Source organism: Eptesicus fuscus, chromosome 25, assembly GCF_027574615.1.
Source record: "Eptesicus fuscus isolate TK198812 chromosome 25, DD_ASM_mEF_20220401, whole genome shotgun sequence".
Classification (NCBI taxonomy): domain Eukaryota; kingdom Metazoa; phylum Chordata; class Mammalia; order Chiroptera; family Vespertilionidae; genus Eptesicus; species Eptesicus fuscus.
This window is the reverse complement of record NC_072497.1, coordinates 2,322,359-2,341,939: the sequence shown is the minus strand read 5'-3', so window position 1 is coordinate 2,341,939 and position 19,581 is coordinate 2,322,359. Positions and strand designations below refer to the sequence as shown.

The 19,581-nt window shown below is 63.7% G+C and overlaps 1 protein-coding gene across 1 annotated transcript; it reads left to right on the top strand.

The window, feature by feature from the left end:
- Positions 1–1,044: 1,044 nt before the first annotated feature.
- Positions 1,045–16,945, top strand: UNC45A (unc-45 myosin chaperone A). The gene is made up of 20 exons (XM_054713328.1): positions 1,045–1,127; positions 1,297–1,458; positions 2,007–2,043; positions 2,321–2,496; positions 5,286–5,378; positions 6,215–6,382; positions 7,023–7,191; positions 7,685–7,855; positions 8,758–8,929; positions 10,161–10,461; positions 11,221–11,315; positions 11,557–11,698; positions 12,946–13,086; positions 13,284–13,411; positions 13,548–13,614; positions 14,113–14,226; positions 14,449–14,564; positions 16,087–16,204; positions 16,308–16,463; positions 16,587–16,945. Exons 1-20 carry the CDS (start codon positions 1,122–1,124, stop codon positions 16,842–16,844), a joined length of 2,790 nt encoding a protein of 929 aa, XP_054569303.1. The 5' UTR covers positions 1,045–1,121; the 3' UTR covers positions 16,845–16,945.
- The last annotated feature ends 2,636 nt before the right edge of the window (positions 16,946–19,581 follow it).

The window sequence follows — 19,581 nt, the reverse complement described above, 5'->3', positions numbered from 1 at the left end:
GCAAGAGCCTGGTTTCTTGTCCTCAGCTCTCTGATGCTCCTGGGGTAGCCTCCTGCTGCCAGCTGCAGGCTGCAGGGGCTCCGGATGCACCTGGGCTGACCTGCCCACTCCTCAGCCTCAGCCCATCCTCAGGTGGCAACTCCAGCCCCCAAGCCCCGGGCACGCTGCCAGGGAGTTCCAGAATCCGGGGCTCTGCATTCCGGGACACGGGAGGCTTGTAGCTTACAAACCAGTGGAGAGACAGACCTCAAACCCGAAAACACGTAAACACACGATTGCAAACAATTCGGAGAAGGAAAAGTCCCGGGGCCCTGAAGGCAGGTAACAGGGGGCCATGCATACGTTGTGGGGCGAGGGTCAAGGATAACACACAGCCCTAGCCGGTGTGGCTCAGTGGATAGAGTGTCAGCCTGCGGACTGAAGGGCCCCAGGTTTGATTCCGGTCAAGGGCATGTACCTTGGTTGCGGGCACATCCCCAGTGGGGGGTGTGCAGGAGGCAGCTGATCGATGTTTCTCTCCCATCGATGTTTCTAACTCTCTATCCCTCTCCCTTCCTCTCTGTAAAAAATCAATAAAATATATATATTTTTTAAAAAAAGGATAACACGATAGTCGGGGTTTGCAATCCTGAATCTTCGCATGGATGGCTGCAGGGCACCCGGGAGCCCCTGCATGAGTGTGGACAGATTCTGCCTTTATCCGGGGAGGGGCATGAGCTTCCTCCGAACTCTCACCTCTCGGGGGGCCAGTGGCTGCACCGGCGAGAGCCAGCCCCCCGGCGCTGTCCCCTCGCCCACAGAGGACCGCTCCTAGCGCGGGGCCGCCACGGGCTGCGGCTCGCGGCCCTGGAGACCGCAGACCTCCCGCACGCCTGCGCGGCGCGTCTCCCTCGGGGTGTTCCCCCGCGCGCCCCCTGCAGGTCTCGGTGGGAACAGGCCAGGCGCGCTCCCGGCTTCTCTGCGCATGCGGAGCCGGCCGAGCGGCCCCGCCCCTCCCGGCGCGCGCACGGCCGTCGCCTCTGACGTCAGAGGGGGCGGGGCCGCCCCACAGCGGATTCCGGAGCCTGGACGCCGCCCGCCCCCAGAGACCGCGACGGCGCGCGCCCGGGAGGTCCTCCGCGATGGCGGTGAGTGGTCCTCGGACCCCCCCCAACCCCTGCACCCCTTCGCACCTGCTCGGACCACTCCCGGCCGCCCCCCCCCGTCTCCCCTGTCCCGGCCCTCCGTGGGGCGCTGGTCCCCGACCCCCCCAGGCCCCCAAGCCCACGCTGACGTTTGCACCGCTCCGCTCCGCAGGCCAGCTCCGTGGAGCAGCTGCGGAAAGACGGCAACGAGCTGTTCAAATGCGGGGACTACGAGGGCGCCCTGACGGCCTACACCCAGGCCCTGGATCTGGGGGCGACGCCCCAGGACCAGGCCGTTCTGCACCGGAACCGGGCCGCCTGCCACCTGAAGCTGGTGAGGGAGCCCCTCTGCCTCTTCCCCGGGCCTGCCGGGGCCGCTTTGTATACCACGCCGCTGCGTGGGCCCATCCACCAGCTCCGGCCACCCACACCTGTTAAATATATTTTATTGATTTTTAAAAAAATATATTTTATTGATTTTTTTACAGAGAGGAAGGGAGAGGGATAGAGGGTTAGAAACATCGATGAGAGAGAAACATTGATCAGCTGCCTCCTGCACACGCCCCACTGGGGATGTGCCCGCAACCAAGGTACATGCCCTTGACCGTATTCGAACCTGGGACCCTTCAGTCCACAGGCCGACACTCTATCCACTGAGCCAAGCCGGTTTCGGCTATTTTATTGATTTTTACAGAGAGGAAGGGAGAGGGATAGAGAGTTAGAAACATCGATCAGCTGCCTCCTGCACACCCACCACTGGGGATGTGCCCACAACCAAGGTACATGCCCTCGACCGGAATCGAACCCGGGACCCTTGAGTCCGCAGGCCGACGCTCTATCCACTGAGCCACACCGGTTTCTGCTCTTGTTTTTCTTTTGCAGGAAGATTACAGCCAAGCAGAAGCCGAGGCCTCCAAAGGTAGAGAACCTGGTGCCTGGGTGGAGGGAGCCTGGGGCTTCTGTGGTGGGCGAGGCCCTGGGGACCACTGCGCCCTCACCTCCTCCTCTTCGCCCCCCCCCTGAAATACACCTGCCTTCTTTCCCACTTCCTCGGGCCTTTCCTTTTCTGCAGCTGCCCTCACCTTTTCTGAGGCTGGAGTGCCGAGCCCCCCACGCGCCCCCCCACCTTCCTCTGGCCCTCGAGATCTTTCCCTCCTGGCCTCCTGGGTGCTGACCGCGCCCCCGTTTGTGCTCAGCCATCGACAAGGACGGCGGGGACGTCAAGGCGCTCTACCGGCGGAGCCAAGCCCTGGAGAAGCTGGGCCGCCTGGACCAGGCCGCCCTGGACCTGCAGAGGTGCGTGAGCCTGGAGCCCAAGAACAGAGTGTTCCAGGAGGCCCTGCGCAGCATCGGGGGCCAGATTCAGGAGAAGGTACGTGGGTGACGCGGGGGGCACGTGGCATCGCCTGGTGGCGGAGGGACCCTGGGGAAGGGGCGTGGGCCGAAGGCGGAAACACGGTCCTGCAGAGAGGACGGCCCACGAGCTTACAGAACGCTGCTCAGCCTCGCCAGCGGGTAGGGAAACGCAAACTAAAACACCAGCAAGGTGCTGGCTTCTCGCCGGGCTGTCTGGCACTATTTATTTATTTTTATTTTTATTTTTTTAAAATATATTTTATTGATTTTTAAAAAAATATGTTTTATTGATTTTTAACAGAGAGGAAGGGAGAAGGGATAGAGAGCTAGAAACATTGATGAGAGAGAAACATCCATCAGCTGCCTCCTGCACAACTCCCCACTGGGGATGTGCCCGCAACCAAGGTACATGCCCTTGACCGGATTCGAACCCGGGACCCTTCAGTCCGCAGACCGACGCTCTATCCACTGAGCCAAACCGGTTTTGGCTATTTTATTGATTTTTTACAGAGAGGAAGGGAGAGGGAGAGAGAGTTAGAAACATCCATGAGAGAGAAACATCAATCAGCTGCCTCCTTCATGCCCCCCTACTGGGGATGTGCCCGCAACCAAGGTACATGCCCTTGACTGGATTCGAACCCGGGACCCTTCAGTCTGCAGGCTGATGCTCTAGCCACTGAGCCACACCAGTTAGGGCAGTCTGGCATTATTTAAAGTTTGTACACTGGCCCTAGCCAGTTTGGCTCAGTGGCTAGAGCGTCATCGGCCTGCGGCCCGAAGGGTCCTGGGTTCGATTCCGGTCAAGGGCACGTACCTTGATTGCAGGCTCCTCCCCAGCCCAGACCCTGGTTGGGGGCGCCTGCAGGAGGCAACCAATCGATGTGTGTCTCTCTCTCACATCGATATTTCTGTCTTTCCCCCTCTCTTCCACTCTCCCTAAAAATCAATGAAAAAATATCCTCGGGTGAGGATTAAAATAAATAAAGTGTGTACGCTTGGCTGGAAGGAGGGAGGGAGACACTGAAGTGGTGAGGTTCGGGCCGTGAGCCTGCTCGTGGCTGCTGGGCGGGCACACGCTGGTGCCGCTCCCCGGCTGAGCGCTTCGGCATCTCTCTTAAAACTGGAAACGAGCAGGTGCCGTGATCCAGCGTGTTTACCTGTCGCACCTAAAGTCTAGCCCGTGTACACGAGCTGGCGTGTGTGTTTATGGCAGCCTTGTCGGTCTCCATGGAAACCCGGAGCTTGCCTAAATGCCCAGCAGCAGGGGAACGGCTGACTGCGCTGGGTGGCGTCCCACAGGGCAGTTACCGAGAGCGGGGAGTAGGTGGATCCACCTGCATAGACACGGAAGGCTGACGCTTAAAAGGAAAACATACAATAACACAGTATGATGTCATTTATATTGAAATGTTTTTTCCCATATCCCTAACCGGTTTGTCTCAGTGGATAGGGCGTCGGCCTGCGGACTGAGGGGTCCTGGGTTCGATTCTGGTCAAGGGCATGTACCTTGGTTGCGGGCACATCCCCAGCGGGGAGTGTGCAGGAGGCAGCTGATCGATGTCTCTCTCATCGATGTTTCTAACTCTCTGTCCCGCTCCCTTCCTCTCTGTAAAATATCAATAAAATATATTTAAAAAAATAAAAATAAAATGCTGGAACAGTAGAAGCAAATAATTCGATGGCTAATACCTTATTGAAAGGTTGAGACTTGAGAAAGCAGACTGTGTTCCTTTTTTTTTTTCTTTTAATATATTTTTATTGATTTCTGAGAGGAAGGGAGAGGGAGAGAGAGAGAGAAACATCCATGATGAGAGAGACTCATGGATCGGCTGCCTCCTGCACGCCCCACACTGGGGATCGAGCCCTGCAACCCGGGCATGTGCCCCGACCGGGAATCGAACCGTGACCTCCTGGTTCATAGGTCGATGCTCCACCGCTGAGCCCCGCCGCCGGGCCAAACTGTGTTCCTTTCAGTGCCAGCTCCGTCTGATTCCCGGGGTCTGCCTGGAGCCCTGTGTTGGGAAGGATTAGGGAGCACCTGGGCCGGGCCGGAGCGTGTGCTGTGACTGCTGAGTCACGTTGGCCACGGGTGCAAGAGGGGGCAGGGACCCAGGACCCAGGACCGCGGGGAGGGAGGGGCCTGGGGTGATCCTGGTCATTCCGGTTATTTTCAAAAACTCAGGAGGAGGACGCCCTACCCTCACCACCTGCTGGCCCCCTTGCAGGAAGTGTAAGTGCCGCCCCAGCAGAGGTGGTGCCCCTGGGAGGGGTAGCCTTGGTCTGAGAGGGTGCCTCCCTCTGAGTGGCACTGCCCTCTGCACGGTGCCGTCCCTGCTGCCCAAGCGGGAAGTCGCTCAGGGAGGAAAATAGCCGCGGGACGTTCGGGAGAAGCCGCCGGGCGAGTCCCATCCTGCCCACGGGAGCTGGGTGTAGCCCTCACCCAGACATCCTCCCGGGCCTCCCAGAGACGGGAGCCGGGCCGGGAGGAGCCGAGAGAACAAAGGGCTGTGTGTGTGTGTGTGTCTTTTAAAAAAAAAAAAAAATTTATTGATTTTTTACAGAGAGGAAGGGAGAGGGATAGAGTGCCAGAAACATCGATGAGAGAGAAACATCGATCAGCTGCCTCCTGCACACCCCCTACTGGGGATGTGCCCGCAACCAAGGCACATGCCCTTGACCGGAATCGAACCCGGGACCCTTCAGTCCGCAGGCCGACGCTCTACCCACTGAGCCACGCCGGCCGGGGCCGTGTGTGCGCCTCCGGCCCGAAGCGGCGATGGCCCCATGCTTTGTCGCTGTGTCCAGGTGCGGTACATGTCCTCCACGGATGCCAAGGTGGAGCAGATGTTTCAGATCCTGTTGGACCCCCAGGAGAAAGGCACCGAGAGGAAGCAGAAGGTGAGGGGCCTGGGCCGAGTGAGAGCTGGACTTCCGGTGGGAGCCCCGGGGTCCCCCATCCCTGCCCTTCAGTCTCTGCCGGGGACTCCGGACCCCACGTACGCTACCCGCCAGCCCTGAGAGCAGGCTCTTCCCCTGCGTACAAAGAGGGGGCCCGGCCGGCGGGGCTCAGTGGTTGGGCATCGACTTATGAACCAGGAGGTCACGGTTCGATTCCCGGTCGGGGCACAGGCCCGGGTTGTGGGCTCGATCCCCAGTGTGGGGCGTGCAGGAGGCAGCCGATCAGTGATTCCCTCTCCTCAGGCAGTCAATCAATGATTCTCTCTCCTCATTGATGTTTCTTCCTCTCTCCTTCTCCCTTCCTCTCTGAAATCAATACAATATATATATATATATATATATATATATATATATATATATATATTTAAATATATTTTATTGATTTTTTAAAAATATATTTTATTGATTTTTTTTATAGAGAGGGATAGAGAGTCAGAAACATCGATGAGAGAGAAACATCGATCAGCTGCCTCCTGCACACCCCCACCTGGGGATGTGCCCGCAACCAAGGTCCATGCCCTTGACCGGAATCGAACCCGGGACCCTTCAGTCCGCAGGCCGACGCTCTATCCACTGAGCCAAACCGGTTTCGGCTCAATAAAAATATATTTTAAAAATTCAAAAAAAAACAAAAAACCACACAAAAAACAAAGAAGTGCGCTGAGGTTCGGCGAGGTGACGTGCACAGCCAGGGCCACAGCTGGGCCGGAGCGCGGGCCCCCGCCTGCCCGGCCTGTGCGCGGGGTCCGTGTTCCCACGCGCCCCCGTTCACGCAGGCTTCCCAGAACCTGGTGGTGCTGGCCCGGGAGGAGGCGGGGGCCGAGAAGATCTTCCGGAGCAGCGGCGTGCAGCTCCTGCAGCGCCTGCTGGACTCGGGCGAGCCCGACCTGATGCTGGCGGCCCTGCGCACGCTGGTCGGCATCTGCTCTGAGCACCAGTCGCGGGTAGGTGGGGGCGCCGCTTACAGCCGCCGTCCGGCCGCGCGTCCCTCCGCGCGTCCCTCCGCGCGTCCCTCCGCGCGTCCGTCCTGCCTTCCCGCCCTCGTCGGTACTCCAAAGACAGCTTGAGGCAGAGTGCGAGGAGACCTGGGGCCGGGAAAGGGCAAAGCCACCCACCGACCCCGGGGTGCTGGCTTTGGGGGGGCTTTAGAGCGTGGCCGGTCGCTCCTGCAGCTGCTCCCGGAGAGGCCCGGTCCCTGACTCACTCGCAAGCAGGCTTGTCTTAGACACAGGGCACCCCTCCTTCCCTGAGCACCGTCTGGCATTTCCCAGGGGGGTCCTCACGCGGGAGGTGGTCAGCGACGTCACCACGGTGTCTCCACCCCCGAGACAGAGACCAGATCCGAGGGGCCTGTCACTCAACTGACTCTCAGCGCAGATGCGTCAGGAGGAACGTCAGGGGACACGGACCGATGTGTCAGGGGACAGGGACTCGGCCGTGGCTGCTTCTAGAGGAGCCCACGGTTCCAGGATCAGGGGTGGACCTGTGACATGTCCCCCCCCGGCCGCACTGGGCACCCGCGGGTAGGGCTCTCGCTCTCCGGCTGCCCTACCCCAACCAGGGGCTCCGTCCTCTCTCCCCCAGACAGTGGCCACGCTGAGCGTGCTGGGGACGCGGCGGGTGGTCTCCGTCCTGGGGGTGGAAAACCAGGCCGTGTCGCTGGCCGCCTGCCACCTGCTGCAGGTGATGTTCGATGCCCTCAAGGAAGGCGTCAGGAAGGGCTTCCGAGGCAAAGAGGGCGCCATCATCGTGGGTGAGTGAGGCAGGGCTGTGGTCGCCTGGGTTTGCCATGGTTGGGGGGCGGGGAGGCTGAGCCGCCAGGCCTTCTGGGAAAATGGCCTGGTGACTGTTTCCCTCCAGGTCCTAAGCAGCCAGGGGCTTGTGGGGAAGCTGGGGCCCAGCCCAGGGATCAGGACGCAGGTCCCCTCCCTCTTTTTAAAATTTTTTTAAAGGTATTTTTATTGATCTCAGAGAGGAAGGGAGAGGGAGAGATATAGAAACATCCATGATGAGAGAGGATCATGGATCAGCTGCCTCCTGCACACCCCCTACTGGGGATGGAGCCCGCAACCCGGGCACGTGCCCTGACCGGGAATCGAACCGTGACCTCCTGGTTCATAGGTCAATGCTCAACCACTGAGCCACGCCGGCCGGGCCCCCTTTCTCTTCATCTCTGGCCCCTTGGGAAAGTTCAGAGGTCACACAGGGCTGGGCCGCCGTGTCACCTACGGTCTTCTTGCTGCCAGACCCCGCCCGGGAGCTGAAGGTCCTCATCAGCAACCTGCTGGAGCTGCTGACCGAGGCGGGCGTCTCGGGCCAAGGCCGGGACCACGCCCTGAGCCTCCTCATTAAGGTGGTGCCCCGCAAGTCTCTCAAGGACCCCGACAACAGCCTCACCCTCTGGGTCATCGACCAAGGTAGGCGGCGCTGCTGGAGGGAGAGCCAGGGACTGCGCACACGGTGGCCTCTCGCTGGGAGGGGCTGCCCCGAGCGCACCCTGGGGCCTGTGCCCACGCACGCACACCGGCCAGGCCCGCCCGCAGGTTCCCGGGAGGCTGGACCCGCTCTCCGTGCCTGAAGGTTGTTCAGGGAGCGAGCATTGCTTCTGTACTCAGGGAGGAAGGGAGAGGGAGGGAGAGAGAGAAGCATCAATGACGAGAGAGAATCATGGATCGGCTGCCTGCTGCACGCCCCCCACTGGGGATGGAGCCCGCAACCCAGGCATGTGCCCTGTCCTGGAATTGAACCCGGGACCCTTCAGTTCGCAGGCCGACGCTCTATCCACTGAGCCAAACCAGCTAGGGCTGTGATTGCTATTTTTCCCTTCAGTTTTTTTTTTTTTCATACATTTTATTTTTTTAAATATATATTTTATTGATTTTTCACAGAGAGGAAGAGAGAGGGATAGAGAGTTAGAAACATCGATGAGAGAGAAACATCGATCAGCTGCCTCTTGCACACCCCCTACTGGGAATGTGCCCGAAACCAAGGTACATGCCCTTGACCGAAATCGAACCCAGGACCCTTCAGTCCGAAGGCTGATACTCTGTCCACTGAGCCACACCGGCTAGGGCTTCCCTTCAGTTTTACACACGAGGAACCTCAGAGCCCCAGATCTCACCGCTGAGGCCCTGTCCCGCCCGCACAGCTGCCTCCGCGGCAGCCGGTCAGCCAGCCGGTCAGCCAGCCGGTCAGCCTGCCCCGCGCCCGCCGCCTGTCCAGTGTGGTCCTGCCGTCCCGTGCGTTTCCCAGAAACCTCTGCCCTGGGCCTGCCGGGGCTGGACTTGCCGTTCCGCTTCTAAGCAGGGTGTCTCCCCAGGTTTGAAGAAGATCCTGGCGGTGGGGGGCTCCGTGCAGGAGCCCCCCGGGGAGCTCTCAGTGACCGCCAACAGCCGCATGAGCGCCTCCATCCTCCTCAGCAAGCTCTTCGACGACCTGAAGTGTGACGCCGAGAGAGAGAACTTCCACCGTCTGTGCGAGAACTACATCAGGCGAGCGAGGCGCCGTCTCCGCGGCCGGGCCCCAGCCAGGGTTCTGGCTCCTTGGGGGGTCGGGGGGGGGGGAGTGGCAATGAAGGGCTGTCGACGCGGGCAGTGGCCTGGGGAGGACGCGCAGGGGCCCCGTGTCCAGGCCCACGCCTCTTTCCACAGGGACCTCTTTCTCAGTTCTCTGTGATGCCCTCTCACGCCCAGACTCAGCGTGCCCTGAGCACTGGCTGTGTCTCTGAACACCGCGGTGCCACATGCCAGTCCTGCTCTTTTTTTTTTTTAAATATATTTTATTGCTTTTTTACAGAGAGGAAGAGAGAGGGATAGAGAGTTAGAAACATCGATGAGAGAGAAACATCGATCAGCTGCCTCCTGCACACCCCCCACTGGGGATGTGCCCGCAACCAAGGTACATGCCCTTGACCGGAATCGAACCTGTGACCCTTGAGTCCGCAGGCCGACGCTCTATCCACTGAGCCAAACCGGTTTTGGCTTTTTTTTTAATTTTTAAGAAAAATATATTTGGCCCTAGCCAGATTGGCTCAGTGAATAGAGCGTCGGCCTGCGGACTCAAGGGTCACAGGTTCGATTCCGGTCAAAGGCACGTACCTTGGTTGCGGGCACATCCCCAGTGGGGGGTGTGCAGGAGGCAGCTGATCGATGTTTCTCTCTCATCGATGTTTCTAACTCTCTATCCCTCTCCCTTCCTCTCTGTAAAAAAGCAATAAAATATGTTTAAAAAAAAAAAGAAAAATATATTGGTATTGATTTCAGAGAGGAAGGGAGAGGGGGAGAGAGAGAGAAACATCGATGACGAGAGAGAATCATGGATCGGCTGCCTCCTGCACGCCCCTCACGGGGATCGAGCCCACAGCCCGGGCATGTGCCCTTGACCGGGATCAAACCTGGGACCCTTCAGTCCTCAGGGCGACTCTATCCACTGAGCCGCACGGTTAGGGCTGTCCTGCTCTTAAGGAGCTTACAGCTGAGAAGACTCGCGACAGATGATGAGCTAAGGCCAGTTTCAGATCTCCCTGAGCACAGGAGACAAGCGGGCGGTGTGGGTGAAGGCCGTATGTCATCAGGGAGGGCTCGGTGGGCTGCCCTGCTGTCCGGGAAATGGCCTTGGCCGCTGCCCTTGCCGTTCCCGCCACGCGTGCGCATGCCTGGCCGGCGGAAGGGAAGGAGGGACCCTGTGCCGGGCCTGGTGTGACGGCTGCCCCTGTGCCCTCAGGAGCTGGTTCGAGGACCACGGGCTGGCCGGCAAGCTGCGGGCCATCCAGACGGTGTCCTGCCTCCTGCAGGGCCCCTGCGACGCCGGCAACCGGGCCCTGGAGCTGAGCGGCGTCATGGAGAGCGTGATCGCCCTGTGCGCCTCGGAGCGGGAGGAGGAGCAGCTGGTGGCCGTGGAGGCCGTGATCCACGCGGCCGGCAAGGCCAAGCGGGCCTCCTTCATCACGGCCAACGGCGTGTCGCTGCTGAAGGACCTGTACAAGCGCAGCGACAAGGACAGCATCCGCATCCGGGCGCTGGTGGTGAGACGGGCGGCCCGGGCCGGCACGGGGCCGCTGGGCAGGGGTCCCCCCCCCCGCTGGCGTCTCGGGGTGCAGCCCCAGCTCAGGGCCTGTCCAGGCCAGAGGCCTGGGCCCTGCCTCGTCCCAGAGGGCTCAGGGTCCCGTCAGAGAGGGGAGCCCTGGGCAGAGAGGGCCCCTGACGAGGCCCGGGCTGCCCCGTGGAGGCGGGGGGGGGGGGAGGGTGGCGCAGCTCCAGGAGGGCGCGATGGGGAGTTTGGAGGACACGCCGGGCCAGGCTGGTGAGCAGGGCTGTGCGGAAAGGCTGGGCCTGCAGGCGGTCCCGGGAGCTGGTGGTTGGGGGCTGTCTGGCTGCCAGGAGCCTGCAGCCCTGCATCCGGGGAAGCCCGGGGCGCTTGGTCTCTTCACCCCATAAGGATCTGGACCTTGGCTGAGGCCCTGTCTTCCCCCCACACATCTTGGCTCCGCCTGTAAAAAGCTTTTTTCCTTTTTTTGGGGGGGGGGTCTGATATGGAAAACAGCAGTGCCTCCCGGGGTGCGGCCCAGAACAGCACAGCGGCCCGTGTCCGTCCCTAACCGGGTGCCGTGTCCTTGGCCCCCCCCAGTCTCACCTCTTGCCTCCAGATGCTCCAGGGGGAGCCTGGCGGGGGTGCACGGCCTCCGAGAGCCTGGCGGGTGCCGGGGACGGCCCACACCGGGGGTGCAGCAGCCCCGCTCCGCCTCCGCCCCCCAGAGGCCAGCTGGTCCCTCCTCTCCCTCCAGGGCCTCTGTAAGCTCGGCTCGGCCGGCGGGACCGACTTCAGCATGAAGCAGTTCGCGGAGGGCTCCACCCTCAAGCTGGCTAAGCAGTGTCGGAAGTGAGTCACTTGGCGTTGCTGTGGCCCCACCCCTCGGCCTGCCCTCCGGAGGGGCTCTGGGAGGCGGCGGCGGCTCCTCACCACCCTGTCTCCCCCGGGCGGCCCTCCTGGTTCTGCCCTGGGAGCTGCTTCCTGTTTTGAGCAGATGCCCCAGCCCCTGGCGCTCCCCTCCCTCCCGATCCGGTGAGCCCCTTTCACACCGCCCCGTCCGACGGCTGTCCCCTGCCTTGCCTGTGCCCAGGTGGCTGTGTAATGACCAGATTGACGCGGGCACTCGGCGCTGGGCCGTGGAGGGCCTGGCCTACCTCACCTTTGATGCTGACGTGAAGGAGGAGTTCGTGGAGGACAAGGCGGCCCTGAAGGCTCTGTTCCAGCTCAGCCAGGTAGCTCCTGGCTCTGTGGTCACCCGGGAGCCCCGCAGGCTTCCTCGGCAGACCTTGGCCAATGGCGCTCGTGGCCCCAGGGAGGGAGGGCTGGCAGCCGGAGTGGTCCCACTGTGAGGCGTCCGGAGTGGTCCCACTGTGTGGCGTCCGGAGTGGTCCCACTGTGTGGCGTCCGGAGTGGTCCCACTGTGTGGCGTCCGGAGTGGTCCCACTGTGAGGCGTCCGGAGTGGTCCCACTGTGTGGCGTCCGGAGTGGTCCCACTGTGTGGCGTCCGGAGTGGTCCCACTGTGAGGCGTCCGGAGTGGTCCCACTGTGTGGCGTCCGGAGTGGTCCCGCTATGTTATGTCCAGAGTGGTCCCACTGTGTGGCGTCTGGAGTGGTCCCACTGTGTGGCGTCCGGAGTGGTCCCACTGTGTGGCGTCCGGAGTGGTCCCACTGTGAGGCGTCCGGAGTGATCACACTGTGTGGCGTCCGGAGTGGTCCCACTGTGAGGTGTCCGGAGTGGTCCCACTGTGTGGCGTCCGGAGTGGTCCCACTGTGTGGTGTCCGGAGTGGTCCCACTGTGTGGCGTCCGGAGTGGTCCCACTGTGTGTGTGGCATCTGGAGTGGTCCCACTGTGAGGTGTCCGGAGCGGTCCCACTGTGTGGCGTCCGGAGTGGTCCCACTGTGTGGCGTCCGGAGTGGTCCCACTGTGAGGCGTCCGGAGTGGTCCCACTGTGAGGTGTCCGGAGTGTTCCCACTGTGTGTGTGGCGTCCGGAGTGGTCCCACTGTGTGGCGTCTGGAGTGGTCCCACTGTGTGGAGTCCGGAGTGATCACACTGTGTGGCGTCCGGAGCGGTCCCACTGTGTGGCGTCCGGAGTGGTCCCTCTGTGTGGCGTCCGGAGCGGTCCCACTGTGTGGCGTCCGGAGTGGTCCCACTGTGTGGCGTCCGGAGTGGTCCCACTGGGTGGCGTCCGGAGTGGTCCCACTGCGTGGCGTCCGGAGTGGTCCCACTGTGTGGCGTCCGGAGTGGTCCCACTGTGTGGCACGGGCATACTGGCCGCCCTACAGGGTTGGAAATGATGAACTCTCCAGAGGAGTTGGGGTCACGTGCGTGAGCTCCCAAAGTCTGGAGCCAGGCTGGGGCCTGGGCATGCTCCCAGATTCAGGCTGGTGCCCACGCGGTCCGGCCCAGGGCTGAGCTGGGGTCCTGGGCGCGGCCAGCACTGGTGTCAGCGCTGCTCTGCCCCCCCCCCCCCCCCGCAGTCTGAGGAGCGGGCGGTGCTCTTCGCCGTGGCCTCGGCGCTGGTGAACTGCACCAACAGCTACGACTACGAGGAGCCCGACCCCAAGATGGTGGAGCTGGCCAAGTACGCCAAGCAGCACGTGCCCGAGCAGCACCCCAAGGTGAGGCGCCTCGGAAGGAGCTGGGGGGAAGGAGCTTCCCCGGGACCGGCTGATCCGGGGCACCCCCCGCAGACAAGCCTTCCATGAAAGGGGGTTCTTCCCCGTTGTTTTCATGTTCCTCTGTCTGTGCTGTGAGGAGGGTCCCCGCTCCCTGTCTAAGGAGCCGGAGCCCCTTGCGAAGCCGCCTCCCTCCCCAGGACAAGCCGAGCTTCGTGCGGGCCCGGGTGAAGAAGCTGCTGGCTGCGGGCGTGGTGTCCGCCATGACGTGCATGGTGAAGGCCGAGAGCGCCGTGATGACCAATTCCTGCCGGGAGCTGCTGGCCAGGTGAGCCCGCGCCGGCCGAGGGAGCAGGCCCTGGGGCCGTGGCCTCTGGGGCGGGGGCGCGCTGCTCGGCCGCCTCCCTCCACTGGGCCCGCAAGTGGGGTGTCTGCCCGCCCCCCACCGCCCCTTCTCCCCGCAGGGTCTTCCTGGCTCTGGTGGAGGAGGCCGAGGACCGCGGCACGGTGGTGGCTCAGGGCGGGGGCAAGGTGAGCTGTCCGCACCCCCTCCTGGTCTGTCCTGCAGAACCTGACTCCGTGGCGGCTGCACCAGCAGTTAGAGTTAGATGTGGAGCAAAAGGCATTATAACTGGCCCTGGCCGGTGTGGCTCAGTGGGTGGAGCGTCGGCCTGCAGACTGAAGGGTCCCGGGTTCGATTCCGGTCAAGGGCATGTACCTTGGTTGCGGGCACATCCCCAGTAGGGGGCGTGCAGGAGGCAGCCGATCAATTGACCTCAGCCCCCTGCCCGGCACAGCCCATGTCTAGCCCTTAAATGGTGTTTTAGGAAGTGTTGGGTGGCCTAATGGGAGACCTCCGAGAGGCGACGAGGGTCTGAGCCCCGTGATCTGCAAGCTTGGCGGGGCGCGGGGGTGGGGGGGGGGGGCGGTGGGGAGAACAGTGAGGGCGCACAGTCAGGGCCTCGGGGCCTGGCAGCTTGGGCCTCACGTCCGGGCACGTCGTGATCCCCGAAGGGCTTGTCCCCACAGGCTCTGCTCCCGCTGGCCCTGGAAGGCACTGACGTGGGGCAGACGAAGGCGGCCCAGGCGCTCGCCAAGCTCACCATCACCTCCAACCCGGAGATGACCTTTCCCGGAGAGCGGGTGCGTGTCCCCCGCCCAGCCTGGCCTCCCCTGCACCCCGCGCTGGGCCCCGACGGCCCCTGACCCGGCGGTGGCTCCTCCTGAGGACCCACAGGAAGTGGCCGCTTTGCCGAGCCCCGGGAAGGGGCGGGCAGCCTGCTGCTGGGCGGACCGCCCACTGTGGGGTCGGGGGGCTGGTGGGGGCTGGGCCGGGCAGCCCTGACAGGGGGGTGCACCTCGCAGATCTATGAGGTGGTCCGGCCCCTTGTGTCCTTGCTGCACCTCAACTGCTCCGGCCTGCAGAACTTCGAGGCGCTCATGGCTCTCACGAACCTGGCGGGGATCAGTGAGCGGCTCCGGTGAGGCTCCTCGGGGTGCGGGCCTGGGCGGGGTTTCAGGGCTGAGGCTAGCCCCTCACAGTTTGGAAAGCAGTCTTTGGTCCTTGCTGTATTTTATTTTAAAATATATTTTATTGATTTTTTACAGAGAGGAAGAGAGAGGGATAGAGAGTTAGAAACATCGATGAGAGAAACATTGACCAGCTGCCTCCTGCACACCTCCTACTGGGGATGTGCCCGCAACCAAGGTACATGCCCTTGACCGGAATCGAACCCGGGACCCTTCAGTCCGCAGGCTGACGCTCTATCCACTGAGCCACACCGGTTAGGGCGGTCCTTGCTGTATTTGAGAGCCCTCTTCCATACAGCTGAGGGGATAGCTCCACGAGGACAGGGCTCTCGGCCGTGGCCTGGCCGGTTGGGCTCAGTGGATGGAGTGTCAGCCTGCAGCCCGGAGGGTCCCGGGTTTGATTCTGATCAAGGGCACATACTTGAGTTGCAGGCTTGTTCCCGGCCCCAGTCAGGGCATGCATGGGAGGCACACAATCGATGTGTCTCTCTTAAAAAGATATTTTATTGATTTTTTACTGAGAGGAAGGGAGAGGGATAGAGAGTTAGAAACATCGATGAGAGAGAAACATCAATCAGCTGCCTCCTGCACACCCCCCACTGGGGATGTGCCCGCAACCAAGGTACATGCCCTTGACCGGAATCGAACCTGGGACCCTTCAGTCTGCAGGCCGACGCTCTATCCACTGAGCCAAACCGGTTTCGGCCAATGTGTCTCTCTTACATCGATGTTTCTCTCTCTGTGTCTCTCCCTCGCCTTTCCACTCTCTCTAAAAAAACAAAAAATCAATGGAAAGGTATCTTTGGGTGAGGATCAATGAAAAGAAAAAAAAAAAAAGGCTCTTGGCCATCACTGCAGGCTCCAGAGTCAGCTGCCTGGGTTCGAATCCTGGTTTCTCTGGTTACTGTCGTGTAACCTCAAGCAAGTTCCTTAATCGCTCCATGCCTCAGTTTCCCCTCTGTGAAATGGGATGGTGGTAGTACCTGCCTCGTCGAATCGTGGTGAAAAGAATTAAATGAGAAAGTACATCTAAAAGCTCTTAATACGCAGGTGCCTGCCTCCCAGCGATGTGCCCAGTGGATACATATTAGCTGTCCTTGCTTACGCCTGGCTCACGCCACAGCCTTGGTTTTCTCCTCTGCAAAGTAGTCATGCCAGTCACACCTGCACCTCCAGCAGGGGGCGTGGGGAGGACGAGGTCAGACAGCCCGAGTGCCAGGTCAGGGCTAGGGCTCCATGGCAGTGTCAGCATCGCCCTCACCCCCACCCTGGACCCCGAACTCCTGGTCCAGAGCCTTTCCCCTGGTCCCACGTGAGCTCCCGGGCCTGGTGAGAAGGCTGGAAACCGCTGCAGTTCACACCTGGTGCAGGAGGGCCGTGTCCAAGGGAAGCCCTCGGCCCAGGGCCGGGCGGCGTGGGGACGCGGTGGCGGAGGCCCTGATGGCGCCAACCCGCCCGCCCGTGGCTCCGCAGGCAGCAGATGCTGAAGGAGAAGGCTGTGCCCATGATTGAGGGCTACATGTTTGAGGACCACGAGCTGATCCGCCGCGCGGCCACGGAGTGCATGTGCAACCTGGCCATGAGCAAGCAGGTGAGGCGTGAGCCAGGCCGTCCCGGGGGCGGGGGTGCAGACGCGCCTGCGCGTGGGCGGGCCTGGCCGCCGCGGACCGGTCACCTCCCCCTTCTGGCCACAGGTCCAGGACCTCTTCGAAGCCGAGGGCAACGACCGCCTGAAGCTGCTGGTGCTGTACAGCGGGGAGGACGATGAGCTGCTGCGGCGGGCGGCCGCCGGGGGCCTGGCCATGCTCACCTCCATGCGGCCCTCTCTGTGCAGCCGCATCCCCCAAGTGGTCAGTGCCTCTCCCCTGGGGGGAGTGGAGGCGGGCACGGCCCCAGCGGGGCCTTGGCGGGTGGGAGTGCCCCCTGCCGGGGCTCAGCCTGTGGCCCGGTGCTCACGCGACTGTTCCCTGCAGACCACGCACTGGCTGGAGATCCTGCAGGCCCTGCTCCTGAGCCCCAACCCGGAGCTGCAGCACCGGGGCGCCGTGGTGGCGCTGAACATGGTGGAGGCCTCGCGGGAGACGGCCGGCACCCTGATGGAGAGCGAGGTGCTGGAGATCCTGTCCGTGCTGGCCAAGGGCGCCGAGGGCCCCGTCTCCAGGGCGGCCGTGGCTTGCCTGGGGAAAGCGGTGGAATACGGGCTCATCAAGCCCAACCAGGACGGGGAGTGAGGGGCTGTCTGGGCACCACTGGGCACCACTGCGCACCGCAGCCCGGGCACCAGCACGTGCAGCCGTGGCCTCGGGGCTGGGCTGCCAGCCCTCTGGCCTCCCCCCCCACCCCCGGCTGCCCTTGGAAGTCCTCTGTCCGGAGTCAGGGGCCACACGCCGCCAGCACTACCTCCAGCCTCACGCAGAGGGCTTTTCCTGCCACCGCAGACACGGGGACAGACGGGCGCACTCCGCACTCCGCCAGGGTTCCCGCACCCGCGCACACCCCGCAGGCAGGGAGCGTCACCGCCGCTAGCGGGACGGCCGCCCCCAATAAAAGCGTGTGGAACTCCAGCGTGTGGCCTGTCCGTGGGCCGGGGAAGGCCGGCTGCGGTCCGTCTGTGGAGCCGGAGCTGTGGGCCCAGTGCCCGCGGGAGCCGCTCTGCGAAGGAACCCCGTGGATCCCCCACCCCCGGGCCCGTGGGTCGCTGCTCATCCCGTTGGAGGCTCAGGGGTTGAGCCCAGAATCGAACCAATGGACAAGGGAACGGGTTTAGGGCACAGACTCCGGAGGCGGCCTTGACTCTGACCACGCGCAGGGCTGGGACTCGGGTGGGCGTGTCCCCGGGCCGTTCTCCGGCACCTGGGCCGGCGGGCCAAGCCCAGTCGAAGCTCATTGGCTCATCGGGGTAGATGACAGGTCCCGGAGCCAATGGGAGGTACGGCGGCGGAGGCGCCCGCCTACTACCGCTGCTTCCGGTCGGGCCGCAGTCCGGCAAGCGTGCGGGAGACTGGGTGGCGGGGTGCCCCCCGGGGTGCCCCCTCCCGCCGGCCCCTGCTCGCCACCCTTTCGTCTCCGATCCTTAGGAGGGTCCCCAAGGGCTTCCAGGCTGTGCTCGGCGGGGGGCCGGGACCCTCTGGTCCACCTCTGCCTCGGACCCACGCCCGCCGGAGGTTCGTCCCCTTAGCAGCTTGGGCCGCACTGGCTCCGCGGGACCGGGGCTGGACCGGCCGCGGCGGGACCGCGGGCACCGAGGTGAGCACCGCCCGCCCGGGCGTGACGCCACAGCCCTGCGACAGCCAATGGGCGCCTCGCCTGGCGCGGGCCTCCCACGCCGTCCCCTGCGCCGCCCGCGGGCCCTGGACAGGTGACTCCTTCCGGGGTGCCGCCCGCGCCCCGCCCCCCACCCTGGATTCTGCCCCTCGGAAGGGGCTGCCCGAGGGGATGGAGGGCACAGGGTCAAGATCAGAGTCATCCCTTGCGCCGGGATGGACACGGAAGGGGTGAGGGACCCAGGTCCGAGTCCAGGAGCTTTGGTCTCAGGCGAGCCCCAGGATCTGACCCCCAAGTTCTCATCACGCTGCACCGAGAAAGCGGGGTGCTGTTGGAAGCCCTAGACGCCTGTCTCCCCACTGATGTGTGGGCTCCTTGGGACAGACAGCCGTCCCTCTCGGGCCCGAGTAAAAGGATCAATGAATGCGTGTGGAATGAATAAAAGACTAGATGGGGCCCACACACATGGGATAATGTGCCGGACACTGGGAATTTGGGAGCCACAGGGGCTCAGATCCTCGTCCAAGGCCCGAGGGAGAGGGCGCTTCAATCCCTGGGGCCCCCTTTGTGGGACGCTGAGCTTGCTTGAGCCAAACGGGAGGACGGGGACGTGGCCCCACTCCACGCAGCTCAGAATCCTGCACCTGGTGGGACCTGAGCCAAGGCTCCGCCCCGCGAACGTGTGGAGTGGATGTCGTCCGGCTCTGTGGTCAGGAGGGTGGTGCTCTCCCCGCTGACAGGTCCCGCCAAGGGCCGCCCGCCTGCGAGGTCCCAGTCCCGTCGCCTGCCCAACCGTGTGGCGGCCAGCAGAGGGCGCCCTAGGGCATGGCCGAGGAGCGCCCCGGGTCCTGGTTCGGCTTCGGTTTCTGCGGCTTCGGGCAGGCGCTGGGCTCGGGCCGCGGGCGCCAGGTGCTCAGCCCCGAGCCGCTGCGCGTGCCGGACGCGGGCACCGACATCTGCCGAGTGAGCGCCGCCTGGAGCTACACCGCGATCGTGAGCCGTGAGCGCCCCCTCCCTTCCCCGGCCTGCCCCTCCCGGCCCCGCCCACTCCAACTCCGGCCCCGCCCACCCCATGCACGCCAGGCCCCGCCCCCGCTATGTGTCCCCGCCTCCTGCTCACCCGCTCCCCTCCCGGCCCCGCCCCCTCCCTCCAGGCCCCGCCTCTGCCACGTGTCCCCGCCTCCTGCTCACCCGCTCCCCTCCCGGCCCCGCCCCTCCCTCCAGGCCCCGCCCCAGCCACGTGTCCCCGCCTCCTGCTCACCCGCTCCCCTCCCGGGCCCGCCCCCTCCCTCCAGGCCCCGCCCCAGCCACGTGTCCCCGCCTCCTGCTCACCCGCTCCCCTCCCGGCCCCGCCCCCTCCCTCCAGGCCCCGCCCCAGCCACGTGTCCCCGCCTCCTGCTCACCCGCTCCCCTCCCGGCCCCGCCCCCTCCCTCCAGACCCCGCCCCGCCTCCTGCTCAGCCCGCCTCTCCCGCAGGTGCGGGCCGGGTGCTGCTGTCGGGCTCGGCGGGCGGCGCGGCCGAAGGCTGCCGGGACGCGTGGGCCTCGGAGACGCTGCTCGTGGTGCTGCGCGACGGGCGGGGACCCAGGCCCGGGGCCGAGCTGCAGGCCTGGGCGCCCGGCTCGGCGCTGCGCGGGGAGCCCCTCTGGGCCCAGACCGTGGCGCCGGAGGCCGGGCGGGAGGACGGAGCGGGCTCTGGACCCC

Coding starts and splice junctions, on each gene's coding strand:
- UNC45A (XM_054713328.1), top strand. Junction 2,044..2,320: donor AGAAGCCGAGGCCTCCAAAG/GTAGAGAACCTG, acceptor GTTTGTGCTCAG/CCATCGACAAGGACGGCGGG. Junction 5,379..6,214: donor GCACCGAGAGGAAGCAGAAG/GTGAGGGGCCTG, acceptor CCGTTCACGCAG/GCTTCCCAGAACCTGGTGGT.